At 49.9% G+C, this 18,931-nt stretch overlaps 1 protein-coding gene across 1 annotated transcript in view; it reads left to right on the forward strand.

Annotated features, from left to right (window-relative positions):
• Positions 1–691: 691 nt before the first annotated feature.
• Positions 692–18,931, forward strand: part of LOC142578808 (uncharacterized) — a 70,350-nt gene continuing 52,110 nt past the window's right edge. The window contains exon 1 of the mRNA XM_075688400.1: positions 692–921. Within this exon, the coding sequence (XP_075544515.1) occupies positions 877–921 (45 nt within the window). The 5' untranslated portion in view covers positions 692–876. The remainder of the gene's footprint in view (positions 922–18,931) is intronic.

Raw genomic sequence — 18,931 nt, forward strand, 5'->3', positions numbered from 1 at the left:
TCAACAGATGAATGGCACGAATTAAGAAAGTAAGATATAATGCTATCAAAAAGCTCTCACTTCGTGTAAGAAATGGCAGTATTCGTGTGTTTGCGCGCGCGTGTGTGTGTGTGTGTGTGTGTGTGTGTGTGTGTGTGTGTGTGTGTGTGTGTGTGTGTGTGTGTGTGTGTGTGTGTGTGTGTGTGTGTGTGTGTGTCGCGTAACCAGATCGTGGTTTTTCGTTATTATGTGACTGCTTTTATAAACCTGAGACCTTAACTTTTTTTTAACGATACGAGCATCTAATTGCGAAAGTAAACGAGTGAAATAATACACAAGAACGAGTGCGTCCAGGACAGGTACCGCGAGGTGTGGACAACGCCAAATAAAAAAAAGCGAAAGCGACTTGGGCCCGATTTTCCAGAACGAAAGCAAAAGGGGTGAAAAAAGTTCCCGCCGAATACGAGGCCCATTCGCATTCGCACCCGTGCCCCCACAATTTCGTGTATTGCCCGAGCGGGAACCACGAATGTAGGAGAGGAGGCGAAATATTGGGAGAGAGTCACCAGATGGCGCTTGGGCGCCAAAAGCAAGTACAACAATGTGGAGCGGCCTGATTGGCGGAGCCACGCGGCCTCCTCCTCCGCCTAGTGGAGAGAGGGCGTCGCGTGCCGGTCGCGCGCGCGATCTTCGACAAAGAGCGGCTGCTGACTCGCGCCGAGGCACAAGCCGAATTGTAAACGTGCGCCCGCCGCGACCGCATGAGTCCGAGCAGCTGCTTCAGCACCGGTGTCTCGCGATTCGAGTCGCGCTGCTCGCCGCAGTTCTTTGCGTGGTGCGGTGCGTCGGGAAGACTTGGCTTGCGGACGGCGCTGCCCCCTTTGGAGTTACTCAGCCATGAATGAGCCAATTAAGAAGAGCTACCTGCCTACCGTGCACAAGGTGAGTAGTACATGGATCATGTTTTGTTGCCAGCGTTAGGACGGGCGCTGCCTTGATAATTATTTCTTTTTTGAACCAAAATACGGGCTCAGCATAGTATACGAAACGATGGTTTGCTCTGCGTTCCAAATGATGTAGATATGCTTGAAGCTGTGTGCATTATTGTACGCTACTTAACGAAGGCCCGTTCTCAACAGGGAACGTGTCATAAATATCACAAAGGCACAAACGTCTTTTTCGAGCTGTAAGCGACGGGTTGGAAATTGAGCTCACAATGCAATTCCTTTTCTTTATTTATTCCTTTAGCTGCAGATTTGCTTTTCGTGTTCTTTTTTACATTGACGTGTACGATCATAGAAGTTTTACACGGGAGATCAAGTGAAGTAATGTGACATGACAAATCAAGACATGGAGACCGCACGACGTCCCCGCTATCCGCTTTATCATCTACACTGACGATGTTGAACTATGGTCCACTCACTGAGACTTGGATACGCGATGTCCACATTTGCAGGCACCCCTATAGATGTTCTTCGTGAATGCACACAAAGTGCCGACCTTGAACTATCGTCTAAAAAGTCCTGCTGTGAGCACCTTACCTAACAAGTACGGCATTATACATATTGGCATCTGAGGCCAAATTTAATCTCGAGATGTGATAGGCGATTACATCGGAAACGAAAATAATGCGGGGGTTTAGACTTGATAACCATCAGTGCGTAGTGCCTTGTATCTTCGGAAAGTCAGCACAACGTCGGCGACAACTCGTTACATGGTGCGCTGGATTGCGTCAAGCATGGGCACCGACTGAGGGGGCTTGCGCCGCTTCATTCACTTTTTCCTCCAACCGCTCATTATTTACCAGGCACACCTTCACCGACTCGTTGTTCGGCAGTGGGCGAGCGTGGAAGCGATAAACAGAAACCTGATGAGAACTATCACAGCGCTTCCTCGTCTACCGCCCATTCAAATTTTGCAAGAGCGCGCTTATCTCGATGCTATTTGGTGACTCAGAAAGAGAGAGAGGACCGCGATTCTCAGAAGAGAGCATTGCCACTGCCGCGGCTCTTAACTATATTATCCCAATGGAGGACTCCCTTTGACTGAGACACAATATGACCACTTGGTGTTGCTTATCTCCTACGACAAACTAATCAATGTAGCCTCGCCGATGTGACCAGCCAGCTTGCATAGCTGAGATTACTGTGTCCACCAGGGCCGTTGCTTGCATGGTGTACATGCGGGTGCGATGGTGGATGAGGAAGAGTATGAATTCTTCTTTTTGAACTACATATACTTTGCGGCATATTCCCATATTAAAAAAGAAAGAAAAAATCAAGCGACAGAATATACTGTATCAAGCAACGAATCACGTCATTCTCAATTCTTTCTGCTCTTCGGCATCGGTTCTAAAGACACCTCGCAGCCATGGTCGCCGGTGTCAGCCAGTCGGCGGAAACGTGCGACAAGTGCAGATAAACCCTGCAAAATATAATATCAGAAAACTGAGGCCTGAAAACGTTTTTACCACGTTATGGCGAGGTCAGAAGCAAAACTAAAAGAAACTAAGGCCGGCACGTACTCCGTGGAAGTTATTATGAACAAAGTCACGCATATTGTCGCTGAAGAACACTGAGGGACAGTGCGGCGTTGCGCTCTCTTAAGAGTGCCTATATATAGTTCTGGCAGTGGCGTTTGCCACAGAGCGGGGTTTAGGATGGCGCATGCAGTGTGGCGTTGTTTTCTGAAGCCGGAGGCGTGCCCGACATGTGAGATCACAACCTGCAAACTGCGTTTACGAGTTGGTCTGCGTGCACGCTTGATTTTATTTCGCTGTGCGTGGCCGAGTTTCCCTTTAAGATAATATTCATCAATGATGAACACGCGCGATGTGAAAGGTTGAACCGAGCGCCTTGTTACATTACCGAAATTGAAAAAGGAAGGCTTCCGTTTATTCTAATAATGATATTAAATATGACGTCGGAGCGAAGCCCTGATCGGAAATGGCATAAAGCCGCTCGGACACACAAATTTTGCCAATATGTGAATTTTAAAGTATTTTTGTGGGGATTATGTTGCTGCATTATTTTCATGTCATCATACCAACGCCTCCATTGACGCTTACAACGCACTGGAACTTACTTGATGCTCACTTTGACGATGTCCCTTTGCCGGCGTTGATTGATCCTGGAGCCCGTGGGGGGGGAGGGGGGATTCTGTAAGTGGCCACCTAGTGGACATGTCCATTTCGTCCGCCACTGGATTTGTGATTGGCTCATCTGGAGTATGCGTCAGAAGGAGACAGGTGGCACCAGCCAATGAGCACCTCAGTATCAGACGACAGGGACATTAAAACAGCCCCCCCCCCCCCCCCCCCCCCCCCCGCTGTTGCCCATAATGAGGGCTAACCTCCGCCGTCGACCGAAGAAGGTTCTCACGCCTGCTACTATACACTCACGAAGAAGCGATGAAATAGCAGAAAACGTAAGCTACATCGTGATCAAGCCTTGTTTTGACACCGGCATATATTCTCATCTTCGGGGCATCCTTTTTTGTTTGAGTGCAAAGTGCGGAGACGATTGAAAAGGTCAAGTTTTATTGACTCATTTTGTATACAATATAAGAGCATCCGTGAGATTAACTACATTCACAGGTCCCAGAGTTAAGCAACTGTCAGGTGGACCTCCTAAAACAAAACGTATGCATATTATGCGCAAGTACAGCATGGTAGTACAACTAGTAGTACAAGACACGCACTACTTGACATATCCCGCAGTCGACAGCATTGCCCCTTGCAGCAATGCTATAGTAAAAGCACAAGATCACCCGTCGTGGTGGCGTACGTACGCAGTCGCTATGGCTTTGTGCTTCTAAGCCCTCGAACGCGGGTTCAAATCCCGCCGCGGCGGCCGCATTTCGATCGGCCCGAAATGCAAAAACGTCCATGTACTGTGCATTAGGTGTGCGTTAGAGAACCTCAGTTGGTGAAAATTAATGCGGAGTCCTGATCTACGGTGTGTCTCATAATCATATCGTTGTTTTGGCACGTAACGCCCCACAGTTTAATTTAATCTTTAAACACTAAATCACGCTTTCTCCCTGTTACTTCACTAGAAGTAGAAGGCGTAAACTCGTGTGCATTATCATTAATTAAGGCGCCGTGAGCGGCTCATAAGATCACCGCTGACCCAGTCAACAATAACTAGTGCCTTCTATATACGCCCCGCCTATACGTCACTAGCAGAAGAGCCGCCAGAAGTGTCCCCTTCTTTCATTCCTTTCTTCATCTCGCTGCGGTCGCGACCCGCGGTCTGCGGTCCGCTAACGACGTTTCGTGCTGTCCTGTCGGTCGGTCACTCGGAAACAAGCAGCCCCCTATCGGACAGCATAACGCACTTTCTGGGTCGCTCGCGCGGTACAGGGCGGGAGACGCGCGTGATTCCCTGCAAGCGGGGCTGCCCCGCCGCTCACCAATGAGCGCGGCCGAAACAGGGTGCACTGAACGTGACAGTTCCTGTCCTAGCTAGGCTGCACCGGAGGTCTCGGTGGCACTCGGGATCCCGTAAATCCGTGCAGCTCCGCGAGTACCAAAAACGTGGTAACTTAATGAAGGAAGTCACCGCTGTGCGGTATGCAGCATCGAATAGTGCTCCAGTTAGACGCCACCAGTGCTCGCACATCAGCCAAACAGGCGTCTAGCTGTGCGCGTCGTGGACAAACTTCCTCCTTTGCAGAGACAGCCTGACATCTCTTTCATCGAGCTTTCGAGCCTCTTGTCTCAGGTGTTCGATCACTTTTATCATTGTCACGTCTGTTTGCCAGAAGAAGTCGCCAGAGAAAAAAAAGAAAGCTCTTATTTGTTTCTCCTCTGCAGAATTCAATCTTCGGTTCAGTAAATTGTTGGTGCTTATTTCTGAAAACGTGGCACATATCCGGAAGGAGGATTCACTAAACATCGCGAAAAAAGAAAAAGGAAAATACTAGCAGCAACTGTAAAAAAAAATGAAAAAAGAAAGAAACGTGAAAGTTATTAGGTGTCAAATTACAGGGAAACTGAGGAAATAAGTATAGTAGTTAAGAGGACATGTGCAGAAAAAAATGTATAGGAACGTAGTCTGCCGCATGCTTGAATCTTGAGAGCCGTCGCTCGTACCGTCATGACCGTGCCGCTGAAGCTGTATACTGATAAACGACACGGCGTAGGCTGTTGACGCCGCTGTGGGTACTTAGAGCCCTTATTTTAATTGGCCTCTATACAATTTAATTTCTCTCTAGAATCGACGGGTGCATTCGGGTAATCCGCCGGACTATTGGCCAATCCCCACGACTCCGTGGGCAGGTGCCGCTACCTTTAAGGTCATCGTGTAGTCGCTGCCCGCATCGCTCCACCAATGACCGTGCGCTCCCCCGGCGGCCGGACGGTGTCGACCCCTGCATCTTCCGCTGCGCTGCGCCATTTTAGCGAGACGCTTGGCAGCAGCAGCAGCCAGCGCTCGGGGCCGGCGCCGCGGTTCGTGTCACCCGCCGAGTCACGTCGGAGCGCTCTGGTCGCAACGCGCTGCTAAATTGCTCTGGCATCCACGCACCACTCTTGTCACGGTGCGCGTCGCATCCGGCCCCGGTGCCTTCTGCGGGTCGAACGGCTACCTGATTTAAACTTGTAGGTCGTTCTTGTTATCAATATTTTTCTTGCGTTGTTCTAGAGTACATTTTTATGCTCGCTCATATTGTGATGTACCAGACACTCTCCAACACATGGTGTTGATGTGCCCGCACCGCGAGAAAAACAGTCAGGATGATGCCTCAGAACCGCTACACGCGATCGAAGAAACGTGGGAGGCAATGTTAAAGGCACAGAGCCTGGAAGATTAGCGAAGTCTGGTGGATAGGGCCCGGGCTGCGGCATTAGCCAACGGCTTTCTGGACTAAGAGAGCCGCCCACCTAGGGCGAAGAAAGAACACTTTCTCGCTGTTTCTCACAATAAACGTTCATTCCTCCTCCTCCTCGCTCAGACAAGCGCATTTGCTTTCTACACCACGCAAACTACCTCCGCGGCACTGTCATTGTCAAGGAACCTTACATCCGCGGCGTTGTCAGCAAAAGAATTATTCCATCTGAGAAAGCACAGGCATGCCCGCCTCTCTGAATAATCCAGCTCAAGGACTACAATTTTGTTATCTGCAACGGGCGATCTTTAAAAATAGCGAGAAACCTAAAAGTGATCATCCCGAATTTAGTAATGGTTGTTGGCAGTATACTGCAACCATTGAAACACAAACGAACAGAACGTATAATATTTAGTTGTCTTAAGGACACTCTTGTGTGTGGTAACTTGAGGATACGATGTCGCAATGCTGCGCGCCGTCGGTTGGTAAACGTGGCTCAACTTGTGTCGAAACAATCGAGGTTGCCGCGCTTTAAAGGAAAACGCGTTGCACTTTGTTCAGCGCGTGAGCTTGCGCATAGCGTAAGATATTGCGTCTCACGAACGCTGAAAGGTGCAAAGGAACGTGACGGATTCTTAATTGCACAGGTCACGCTGCCGAAGATTTAGTTTCGCATGTCAGCACGCTTCGAGAGGTCGTCTGCGTCACTGCGAACTTCATTTTGTCGCCTGGTATAGCCGGAAGAACACAGGAACCAACCCTAATCTTGTTGTCATATCGAACAACAGAGTGCCCGTGGTTTGCCGTAGCAATCGGGTCTAAGTACAGAAATAAGTACGCCTCATCTTCGAATGAAGAAGACGTTTTACGAGTACTATAAGCGACCCATCTTTTATTTTTTTCGAAGCCGTGTGCTTTCATAACATGCGTCATACGTTCACATCCTCCTTGGCTTTACGCGTGAGTGCTATCGGAGCGTTGTTTGATGAACCGAAGAACATTTGCACTTCGCGGAGACGCCGAGGCCCAGAAGAGAGCTTACCGAGGCATCAGCAGCAGCGGGCTATAGCTGACGAGGTGGGCCATCAGTCCCGCCAGCGTGACGCAAATGCGGGAAAAAATACACCGCGAGACAGCGCTGTCCACTCAACCGTTGCCTGCGGTTTCGTCTGCGCAAGAGGACCGCGGTGCACAGAGTGGCTATTTGAGCGCTCGCGGCTCTTAAGCGCCTGTTTCGTCGGCCGTGCGACCTTGCTCAGTGCTTTATAGCTCCGTTTGTCGACAGCTGCGACTGCGATTGAGCAGTCTAGAAAGTGGTCGGTAGCTCAACAGCAGTGTTATGAAAATTATTATCAGAGCTGCGTCTGGCAAACACCGCTGGTTACCCGGTAGCCTACAGTAAAAGTATAACCTCTAAACAGTATATTATGAAAAGACACAAACACAAAGCGGAAGGAACGTATGGGGGCTAACTTAAAATCCCGCAGTGGCTTCAACCTGAGCAGTTAGTTCCAGTAAATGTACTGCAATGTTCTTTTCTTTTTTTCAGGGAAAACACGATACTTTAGTTTGCTGCATTGTAGTTTACGAAAAATTTCGTTGTCAAACGGACATGTGTTGGAAATACCGGGTACACGTTAACGTTGTACACATATATGCACCGTGACTTCTGTTTGTTGTTGTTTCGTCTTTCCCTTGGTTATTTATTTCGTCACTTTTTTCCCCCTTGCTCTTGCAAGGTTGTGACAGTGTCCCCGCATGCTAACTTGTCCATTTTTTCTGACATTGACATCTTTACAAGCATTCATACTTTTTCCGTAATTGAAACTTTGTATCCCGAGACATGCTGCTTCCAACCTCTACGCCTGGACCGCAATGAACCTTGCTTATCAGCTCGGAATGCCATCCTCAGCTGTGGCCTGTCCAGAGAGCCTGCGATGTGGCGGTGAGGTTAGGCCTAACTGTCCCCACGTGTGAGCGGCCCGCGGTGTCGCCCAAAGGGGCGGCGCAATTCTCAGGATGCCTTTAATAATGTTCTCCGTATCCGTATAAGGAAAATAAAAATAACCGTAGCCGTTGAGTACCACCAGGGACAATGACAGACATATTTTAGGTTTCAGAGCACACTGTGTGACGGCTTCTGACATCTTTAAAGTGGTGCGGAATGAACTCTAGCGCATCTGTGAAAAAAACATTTTAGTAGGTATACATCAAGAACACCTTCCGCTGTCAGGAACGAATTCTTGAAGGCCTACGAGGATTCCCATGTGCAGTGCAAGGTTCCTAGGAATTCCGATTTCGTTAAATAATTACGCGCTTCAATATTCAACCAGGCCCACTTAAGGGACCCAACAGTGCGTTTCCACATGGTCATCTAACTATCTACCAAGTTTTAACTCTCCCCCCCCCCCCCCCTAACTTCTAGCCGCCGTTGCGTTTTGTGAATACTACTGCAATACTCCAAGTACAACTATACATCCCCACTTGCAGTTCGGAAATTAAACTGAACATATCTTCTCTTTATATTCAATGATGTTGTTTTTATAAATTTTTACTTTGTTGGGGGCATATTATTTTTCGGGGACGCGTTCTTTGAAACATCAGTAACAAAACGCGCTGTTTTCCGTGACAACTTCTCTGCTTTTGTACTTCCGTGATAGACATTTCGTTCGCACTTCTTAAATACGCCCTCCATATTAGTGTTCATTTTACGTGCTCTTTCGTTTCATACGTATATAGCAGCTTCGCTATGCTCGTCGGCGCCTGTATGGCGTAACAAGTAAACAATTAAAAACTGAAATTTAAATAAACGAACTGAAGTATCTGTCCACGCAGCACGTATAATTCAATGAAGCAATAAAAAGAAAGTTTTGTCGACACAAAGACTTCCGAGTAGTATCGCATGTTGACACTAACAACAGGAAAAAATATGTATGCACAATAGGGAGCTTATACGATCTTGCTACAACGATGGTGCGCTTCAAGTGGAACTATGGATGAGAGAAGTAAGCATAAAGAAACCGCGCGTCTTGAGCTTACCAAACTTCCACGTTGTTTACGATACCAATGTTCTAGCAAACTGAGCTCGACAGCACGGTTAACGAACCGAACATATCTCCGCTCGCTCTGTTTTGACAAGAACTCCGCAAAGCACGGACGTGAGGAAGGAATGAGCACGCCGGGTGGATCCGGGAGCTTTATAACATCGGAAGACGTATTTATTCAGAAAGCTAAAACAACGCGGTTCGTGTACACTCCGGGGAAAGACGTGGGACTTCGACATATTATTAAGTGGAGACGCGCTGCCTTTCGGCGACTCCTTTACTGTCACCGGATGAAAGAAGACGTGCTTATATGTTTTGTGCTGTTTTATTTATTGTTTTATTGCGTTGTATAAGGGTACGGCTGAGGTTTAAAGGTCATTCACTGTGAGAAGTCGTCCGATTTGGGTAGCAGGACGTGTGCCTGACCTTTCGCATACAACTCTTGACTCTTGCATACTCTTGCACGGAGTATGGCAATGCGCGAGAAAAGCAAAGGGTCTGGGTGAAAACAAAATTATCTCATTACCTCGAGCGATCCTTCAATGAACACTCGTAATACGCAAGCGAACATCTTATACACAAGTACACCTGGTTTGTAATTGGAGGTGGCGAAGGGAGGGGGGCGGGGAGGGGGGCTTAGTTGCAGACGTTTTGGTTAGCGCAACTTTTCGAGCAATACTTCCAGGGCACCAGAAAACTCCCGGAATTGGCACGCATGTTTGCATTCACCTAATGCAGCAGAAAAAGTCGGTTCAACACCCACCCGCTTCAAGGTATCATTTTGTCCACCTTCATTTGTCGTTGCATTATTAATTATACATTTCATTTAAGCATAGCAGTTAATTTGGCCTGTGCTTTCTATGTCTTCGTGGTTCATTTCTTCGTATAAATGTAACCAAGAAATCTAGCCCCTCGGATATCCCATCCTCCTCGCTCACGAAATTCGAGACGTCCAGGAAAGGAAGGCGCACAGAGAGACGGAACAGAAATAACCGGGTAGAAAACCCGTGCATCGCACTTCCCTTGCGAGAAAATCCCGTGAAACGCTCCGCTGGTGTACGTCCCGTCTCCGCGAGTAAGCGCCTGTCAGCTGCCGCGCCACTCGTGTCAATCACAAAGGCAATCACCGCCATCGGCTCGGCCCACCCACTTTCGTTCATCTTGGTTTTCTTTCTTTTTTCCCCTTGCGACTTTTATCGAGGCCGACCGGCCCCGAACAACCGGGGGAATAGAGCTTAAAACAAAGTGGTTGACGCGGGGCCGTAATGTCGTATACGCGTTCCCCAACCAAAGCTGCGCAACACATTTTCTTCGGGAGAAGAGAATCACCCGTGCTACCCTCGGGGAACAACGTCGCGGTAGAAGTTGAAATTCGAACACCGGCGGCGAACGGCTGACTTTCCGACGTTGTAAAAAAAAATAATAATAATAATGCGAGACGGTGCCGGCGGTCGGTCCCACCGAGCTCGAGACTACTCCACGCATCAGCTTCGGCAGTCCCGGCGATCACCGATTCTCAGTCTGCTGCGGCGCACCTTTGTGCTCTGCCGTATTAAAAGGGTGCAGCATGGTGAAGGCGAGACGTGGAGGTGACGCGCAATTGGCAATGCGCAAATACTAGCATATGCTCAGTGCACGAGGTCTTTATATGAAACTCCGGCTAGTGTAAATTAAGGCCTTACTTGGTTTCTTTTTGCGGCACTGTGCTGTGATTGGGTTTACTTGGCATTGTCGTGGTGAGCGTCTCTAACGGTGCCTTCGTGATCAGCCTGCAATGCGTCGCAGCCTGCCGGCGTGGCTCATCAGGGAACGTACCTGTGCGTCGTTGAATAAGAACACGCGATGACACGCACATTTTTATAGTATAACAAACTCGCATTAATATTGAAATCAATGTTCAGTTCAGAGTGTAGATAATTTAATAAGCAAGCATTTCCGTCGACTCGTGAAACAAACGTGCAGTGTGGTATGTTCAGAACAATCCTAAACGAACTCGTTGAAGTAGACAACGTTGCGCATTCACAAGGCTTTTCCTTCTTATAGCTGCTACTTCCCACGTGACCGATTGCTCGCCTTCGCCAATGATATGTCCATTGACTGGAATTTTCACTTACGAGCTATTCTAGCGCAATATTTATTTTGTGAAAACTGGCCGAGGTTCTCAATACTTGACAAACGTCAAATTGCCCACAAAGTGCGCGTGTTGGTCAACACCTGTGTTGTTCGAAGAACCGAATAACATTTTTAGGAAACTATAGCTCACATGACATGTTAAGCTGCGTACTGACTACGGTCATAATGTTGTAATCAACATCAATTTGCTTGTTCTTACTTCGCTTTCGTATTTAGTGACGTCATTCGCAGCTCAAGCAACCACGCACGTGTATATAGCGTGCACCCTGTTAAAGACCGTAGCGTGGATTCCAGCATGGGGGTCGGTGGATCCCCATGCATCAAGTTATGTGTAATCAACGCTGGAACAAAACTCATATCCGCACTGGGTCAGCGACTGCGTTTTGTACTCACGAACAGTTCCAGGCAGGCGACTCTTTGAAGACGCTGTTGCTAAGTGAAACGCCTAACGTAAGTGCTGGCGTTAGCTTGACTGAATCACGCATTCCACCATGTGCGCTATACGTCTGCGCCTCTCGCAGATTTCACAAAGATGCACAGATTTAGCTGCAGGCTCTGTTAGAACAGACGCTCTCGTGATTATCGGCACCGTGCCTCTGAATCCTCTCCTCCCAATTCAGCGCAAAGCTGCCCGCGTTGCGTCTGTCGCTTTCGGGTGTGCTAAACGCCGCGCTCTTGCGGTGCCGGCAGCCGCCTCCCCCCCCCTGACCTGTCTTTGTGTGGCCGCCGAAGGAGACCGTGCCTACGGGCCGCGTCGGCGCTGCGAAGCGCACTCATCAATCGCCGTTGTCGCTAACGCCTGGAGGAGGGCGAAGTCTCCGGCGTGCAAAAGGCGCAGCCGGGCTAAATCCACCGGCGCCGCCCTGAGCATCAATCCTTGGTGCCGGCAGCCCCTGTGTGATCCAACCTGCAGCGCCACCGAGGAAAGACGAGCGCGCACGGCCAGAGAGAAAAAGAGAGTTCGTTGCCGAGGGCTTGGCGCAACGTTTCCACTCATCAATTGTTCGGTCGCGTTCTTGTAATTTTTTTCTTCGAAGTTTCATCTTTAGTTCTTATATTACGATCGCAGTTTTCGTCAGTCTGCGCCGGCCTTTTTCTATTTTCGGTCGATGCTCTAGCACGTGGCGCTGTAAACAGGAGACAAAAAGAAAGCGCGGGAAAGCTTCACTTTGAAATGATGAGATTCGCCAAGGCGCTGGCTCCGACGCCCAAAGTAATTGTATCAAAAATTCACGCAAATAAAACGGCCTGCAAAACGCTATCTTATTCTCTCTCTTTTTTTTCCATTTTCTGTGAACTGTAGTTCAAGCAGCAACTGCTTATTACATACAAATTGTATTCTTGCATGGGCGCAATCTTTATTCTCATAGAGCAGCAGCTACTGTTCGATAAGCTATATTGACATGTGCTACCTATGTTTTACGGGGAACCCATTGCGGTAAGTCCTGAATTAAGTTTTTATAAAGCCGTGAAACGTCTCGCGTTGACTGAGAGGGATCACGTGATTGATCGATATCCGCAGCCGTCCAGTGTATTTACATTACAGAAAGAAACTCGCTGGGTTGCCATCTACTATATACCCTGTTGATGTCGCTTAAGATACGTATCTTCGTCCGTTGCCATCTCGAAGCTCTCAGAAAGAGCCATAAAGATTGTGTCAGACAGAATTAAAGCCGCAATGCGAAATTGAGCTAGTTTATTAGCGGTATAACGGCTTATTTGGATCGGACTGCTGGTACGATCTGTTGGGAACTCGGCGCTGACGCCCGTGGTTGTACCTGGGTCGCAAGCCCCAAGGGTAGCGTTGGCCTGGCGGCCTGGGGTACAACTCGAAGCATCCGAAGGTCCCGGCAAAGCATGAGTCGACTGGTAACAACGAAACAACTTGTTTATTTTAACATCGCAAAGAGTTGGCGGTCAGGTTTGACCGAAGTAGAGAGACGGGAGAGCACTTCACTCAACGGAAGAAATCGGAGCTCTCCTCTGGCGTCCGGGGGCAGCTGTTTTTATACTCTCGCAGTTGAGGGCAAGAAGGAACCCCTCCAAAGACGAGCACGTGAATGTACAATGGGCTAATGGTGACGCACACTGTCGTAGCGATGCCGTAGCACCATGTCGTGGCGCTGCGCACGATCTCGTAGCACCTGGTCGTGGCGCTGCGCAGCACACTGTCGTGGCGCTGCGCAGCATACTGTCGTGGCGCTGCGCAGCACACTGTCGTGGCGCTGCCGGTCGGACACAATGACTGTAACGAGAAGATGGTCCCTGCTTTGGCATCGCCTGTTTCGGGCACAATGACTGGAACGAGATCCCTGCTTTGGCATCGCCTGTTTCGGGCCCAATAACTGGAAGGAGATCCCTGCTTTGGCCTCGCCTGTTTCGGGCACAATGACTGGAACGAAATCCCTAGGCGGTCGCATCGCCGCAGACGCGCCTGGAAACACCTGGCGATGAGTGTTGCGGTGACGACGATCGGGCCAAAATGTCCGCCGCCCCGCCGCCGTCGCGCCGGCAAAACCACGTGTCGCAGGCGAAACGCAACAGACCGCCCCGCCGGGGAAAGGAGATCCCGATGGACAGGGGACTGCATCCGCTGTCCGGAGGGATGTCGCTCGATGATGCTCATAACCGAAGTCGGGCGTCCCTTGACGTTTCTTGAGCGCAGCGCACAGAGAAGGCCTCGTTCTCTCGTTCAGGTTCGCACGGGACACTGCAAAGTGACTTCGGGAGAGTTCACATTTTTGTTCTCGTTCCCGGCAAGCGTTAGAACTACGCTGAAAACTCAACCGCTCAGTCAGCAAGCACGGCACAACCCTCACTAAGCCCTGCCAGGCTCTTTCCCCTTTTTATACCACTGCCTAGTTCCTTACAGTAGTCTAGCATCACTCAGAACGCGTCCACAAATTGAAAAATTGCACTAGAAAGCATATCATCACTTTGAAACACTAAACAAAAGCAATATGTTAAAAAAAATCCTGCCTCAGGAAGAAAAACATCAGTAACAAACAATTTTGAGGCTGATTCCTACGTTAGGGGCTTCGACTTAAGCCATCGGCGTTACCGTTGAGACTCCCCTTTTTGTAACGCACCTCAAAGGAATATTGTTGTAAAGCGAGGCTCCAGCGCAGGAGGCGGCCATTTTTGGGAGAGATGGTCTGCAGCCATTGGAGAGGGCAGTGATCTGTCTCAATGATAAACCTCGAGCCGGCTAGATAGCATGACAATTTCTGAACGGCCCACACGAGACATGCACACTCTTTCTCGGTGGCGCTATACGCCTGCTCACGACTGGTCAGCTTACGACTAGCATACAGGACGGGGTGTTCTACTTCTCCATTTTCCCGTTGGCACAGTACAACGCCCATGCCTCGCTCACTAGCATCGCACTGAACAATGAACCCTTTTGTATAGTCTGGCGATCGTAGCACAGGCTGGCTTGTTAGGGCACTCTTTAGGGCGCTAAAAGCTCTTTCCTTTGTCTCGTCCCAGACGACTGTTTGAGGCTCTGTCTTTCTTAGAGCATCCGTCAGGGGAGCCGCGATATCAGAGTACCTAGGGATGTACCTCTGATAGTAGCCGGCGACACCTAAGAACGACCGAATATCGGTCTTTGTGCGCGGTTGCGGAAAGTCTCGCACAGCGGCCACTTTTATTTCAGAGGGGCGGCGACGACCCTGACCAATCACGTGACCGAGGTAGACAACCTCGGCCTGTGCTAACTGGCACTTAGGAGCCTTTACTGTCAAGCCTGCTTCGCGCAGGCGGGTTAGCACTGCCCGCAAGTGTGTCATATGCTCAGACCAGGATGCGGAGAATATCGCTACGTCGTCTAGATACGGTAAAGCGAATTCTTGCTGTCCCCGCAACACTTTATCCATGAGACTTGAAAAACAGTATGGCGCGTTCTTCAAACCAAAACTCAACACTTTAGGACGGAATGTTCCCATTGGTGAAATGAACGCCGCATACCTACTAGCCTCTTCTGTAAGTGGAACCTGCCAATAACCCCTGACAAGATCTAGGGTGGAAATAAACTGAGCGCTACTAACTTTCTCAAGGCGCTCCTCGATGTTAGGGATCGGATAAATTTGATCCTTAGTGATGGAATTAAGCCTGCGGTAGTCGACGCAAGGACGAGGTTCCTTGCCCGGTACCTCAACTAAAATCAAAGGGGAGGTATAATCACTCTCACCTGCCTCAATAACACCGAGCTGTAGCATTTTCTTTACCTCAGCCTCCATAATATCGCTCTGGCGGGGTGACACCCGATACGCCTTGGATCGTACTGGCTCTGTGGAGGTAAGTTCTATATCATGAGTAAGTACAGAAGTCCTACCAGGCCTCTCAGAGAACAGACCTTGAAACTCTTGTAATAGCTGGTGTAGTTCGGTTTTCTGCTCGGGCGACAGCGGTGCTTTACTGATAAGGTCACTAATGACTTGACCGGTGTCTTCCCTGTTCGTCACTGAGCCTAGTCCCTGAAGCTCGACCGGAAGCTCTTCAGGAACGTTTACCATCATGCACACCACTGCTTCCCTTTGTCTATAAGGTTTGAGCAGATTACAGTGGTAAACTTGCTGTGCTTTCCGCTTTCCTGGCAGACTTACCACGTAGTTAACGTCCGACAGTTTCTGAACAATTCGCGCTGGGCCCTCCCACTGCACGTCTAGTTTGTTGTTTAGCGATGTGCGCAATATCATGACCTCATCGCCAACCTCAAAACGACGGGCCCTGGCTGTCCGATCATAATAAACCTTGGCCCTCTGCTGGGCCTTTGTCATTGCTTCACCTGACAACTCCTGTGCCCTTCTTAAGCGTTCGAGGAGCTTAAGCACGTACTCCACCACGACTGGGTCGTCGCCCCTACCTTCCCATGATTCTCGAAGCATGCGAAGCGGAGATCGAAGCGAGCGACCGTACACCAGTTCAGCTGGCGAAAACCCCGTAGCCGCATGCGGCGCGGTCCTTAAAGCAAACATCACCCCAGGCAGACACAGCTCCCAGTCAGTTTGATGTTCAAAACACAAGGCTCTCAACACGCGCTTCATGACGGAGTGGAGCTTCTCAACGGAATTCGACTGTGGGTGGTACACTGAGCTGTGTAGCAGCTTTACCCCACACCTTTCGAGAAAAGTTGTCGTCAAAGCGCTAGTAAACACTGTGCCCTGATCTGATTGAATTTCTGCAGGAAAACCAACTCGCGCAAATATGGACAGTAGTGCATTAACTATCTCAACTGAGCTGAGTTCTTTAAGCGGCACTGCTTCAGGGAACTTTGTCGCTGGGCAGATCACAGTCAAAATGTGTCTGTACCCCGTGGCTGTTACCGGCAGAGGTCCCACTGTATCAATAACGAGCCGTCTAAAAGGCTCCGTAATGATAGGTACCAATTTCAACGGCGCCCTCGATTTGTCCCCTGGTTTGCCCACCCGCTGACAAGTGTCACATGTCCTCACGAAATGGTCTGCGTCCCGAAAACACCCTGGCCAATAGTACTCTTGCAAGAGACGGTCCTTAGTTTTCTTAACTCCTAGGTGTCCGGACCACGAACCCCCATGTGACAAGCGCAACAGATCCTGACGATAGCATTGAGGCACGACCAGCTGATCGAACTCCACTCCTCTGCGGTCTAGATACTTCCGGTACAGGACTCCCCCTCTTTCCACAAAACGCGCAGTTTTCCTGGCGATACCTTCTTTGACATTGCAGCGCACGTTTTCCAGGCTGCCATCCTTTTTTTGCTCGGCTATCAAAGCCGACCGGCTGACTTTTAGCAACCTATCAAGTCCGTCTGACGTAGGCGCGATGAGCAAATCAGTAGATAGCTCTTCTAACTTTCCCGAATCGGGATTTTCCTCTCCAGTATCTGGCGCCTTCAACGCTACAGACTCAATTTTATTCAGTTCGGGCGTGCTCTGAATATCGGCTTGCTGCGCCTCTGACCCTTTTTCGTTGTTTGATAACGTCGGCCCCGCAACTACCGCCTTTGCAGCGAGCTCCCGAACCTTCGATCTGGTTAAGGCCTGAACACTAGCTTCACCAAACAAAAGCCCCTTCTCGCGCAGGAGGTGATCTGACCTGTTTGAAAATAGGTACGGGTACTGGGGTGGCAGCATAGATGACACTGCCGCCTCTGTCTCAAGCGCTCCGAAAGGTCCTTCAATAAGCACCTTTGCTACTGGCAGACACACGCTATGAGCTTCCACGGCTTGCTTGATCCACGCGCACTCGCCCGTGAACATATGGGGTTCTACGTAAGATGGGTGAACTACATCCATCGTAGCTGCGGAATCGCGAAGCACTCGGCACTCTTTCCCGTTCACGAGGAGGTCTCGCATGTAAGGCTCGAGAAGCTTCATGTTCTCGTCCGTGCTGCCTATTGAAAAAAACACAACTTTTGGTGTTGTTTCCGGACACTGCGCCGAAAAGTGACCCGGCTTCTGGCACGTATAACAAACGCCCGCTCGCCTCATCTCGAACCGCTTTCTGCGTTCGGCTTCGGCTGCCGTCTCTTTACGTTTGGTCGGATTGCTTTCACTCGCATCCTCACTACGCGTGTCCCCCTTAAATCTCATGGGCGTGAACCTTGGCCTCTCAGACTTGGAGCCAAATTCACCCTTTTGACCGTCCTTAGCTCCGCGAGCTCGACGCGTCACAAACTCCTCGGCTAGCTCAGCGGCTCTAGCCACCGTACTCACGTCTGGCCTATCCAAGACCCAGTATCGCACGTTCTCCGGTAACCGACTATAAAACTGTTCTAGCCCGAAACACTGCAGAACTTTATCGTGGTCACCAAACGCTTTCTCTTCTTTGAGCCACTCCTGCATGTTCGACATAAGCCTATACGCAAACTCTGTATATGACTCACTTTTGCCTTTCTCATTTTCCCGAAACTTCCGACGGAACGCTTCCGCAGACAGCCGGTACTTTTTTAGCAGACTCGATTTTACTTTGTCGAAATCCTCTGCTTCCTCTCTATCCAAGCGAGCGACTACGTCGGCCGCCTCGCCGGGTAACAAAGTGAGCAAGCGCTGTGGCCACGTTTCCCGAGAGAACCCCTGCTTCTCGCACGTTCGCTCAAAGTTAACCAGGAACAAACCAATGTCCTCTCCAAGCTTAAACGGCCGCATCAGGTCAGTCATTTTGAACAATACGCGTTCTCCTGCACCGTGTGCCTGACTTCCATTACGAGCGCGTTCCATCTCTACCTCGAGACGCTTCATTTCCAAAGCGTGTTCGCGCTCTTCTTTTTCTTTCTGCTCTTTAAGTTCGCGCTCCTGTCTTTTTGACCTCTCCTCAATAGTCTCAAGGCATTCCGACAGCTCGTCATCCTCAGCCTCTAACTCAAGAATAGCCGTTATCAGTTCCGGTTTTCTTAGTTTGTCTGAGACATCCAGACCCAACTCTCTTGCAAGCTCCAACAATTTCGGTTTGCGCAACGACTTCAAATCCATGGCTGCTCTGAATGCTGCTTTCTCTACTGCTTACTATTGTCTTGCCGCAAACTAACCCGGCAGCAACGACAACCACAATTACCAGCTCTGTTTCTAACACTAACAAAAGCCTGGCAAAGCTCAGAAGAAGAAAGTCCCGCACTCACCAAACCTCGCAGGCAGGAATTCCGCGCAGTCGTTCCGCTGCAGGCAACCAGTCGTCACACAGGGCTCGTTGCACTGCTCCCGGATCGTCGTTGAGCTGCTCAGCATACAGTCAACTGCATCTCTTCGCTGCTGGCCTCCGTTGTCGCGATCTCGCCGCTGGCAGACAGTTGTTTGAAGTCGTAGGCGATCTCACCGCTGGCAACCAGATATTTGGATCGCGACACTGGAGCGATCGGATGGGAACTCGGCGCTGACGCCCGTGGTTGTACCTGGGTCGCAAGCCCCAAGGGTAGCGTTGGCCTGGCGGCCTGGGGTACAACTCGAAGCATCCGAAGGTCCCGGCAA

The sequence above is a fragment of the Dermacentor variabilis genome, chromosome 4 (genome assembly GCF_050947875.1).
Source record: "Dermacentor variabilis isolate Ectoservices chromosome 4, ASM5094787v1, whole genome shotgun sequence".
Classification (NCBI taxonomy): domain Eukaryota; kingdom Metazoa; phylum Arthropoda; class Arachnida; order Ixodida; family Ixodidae; genus Dermacentor; species Dermacentor variabilis.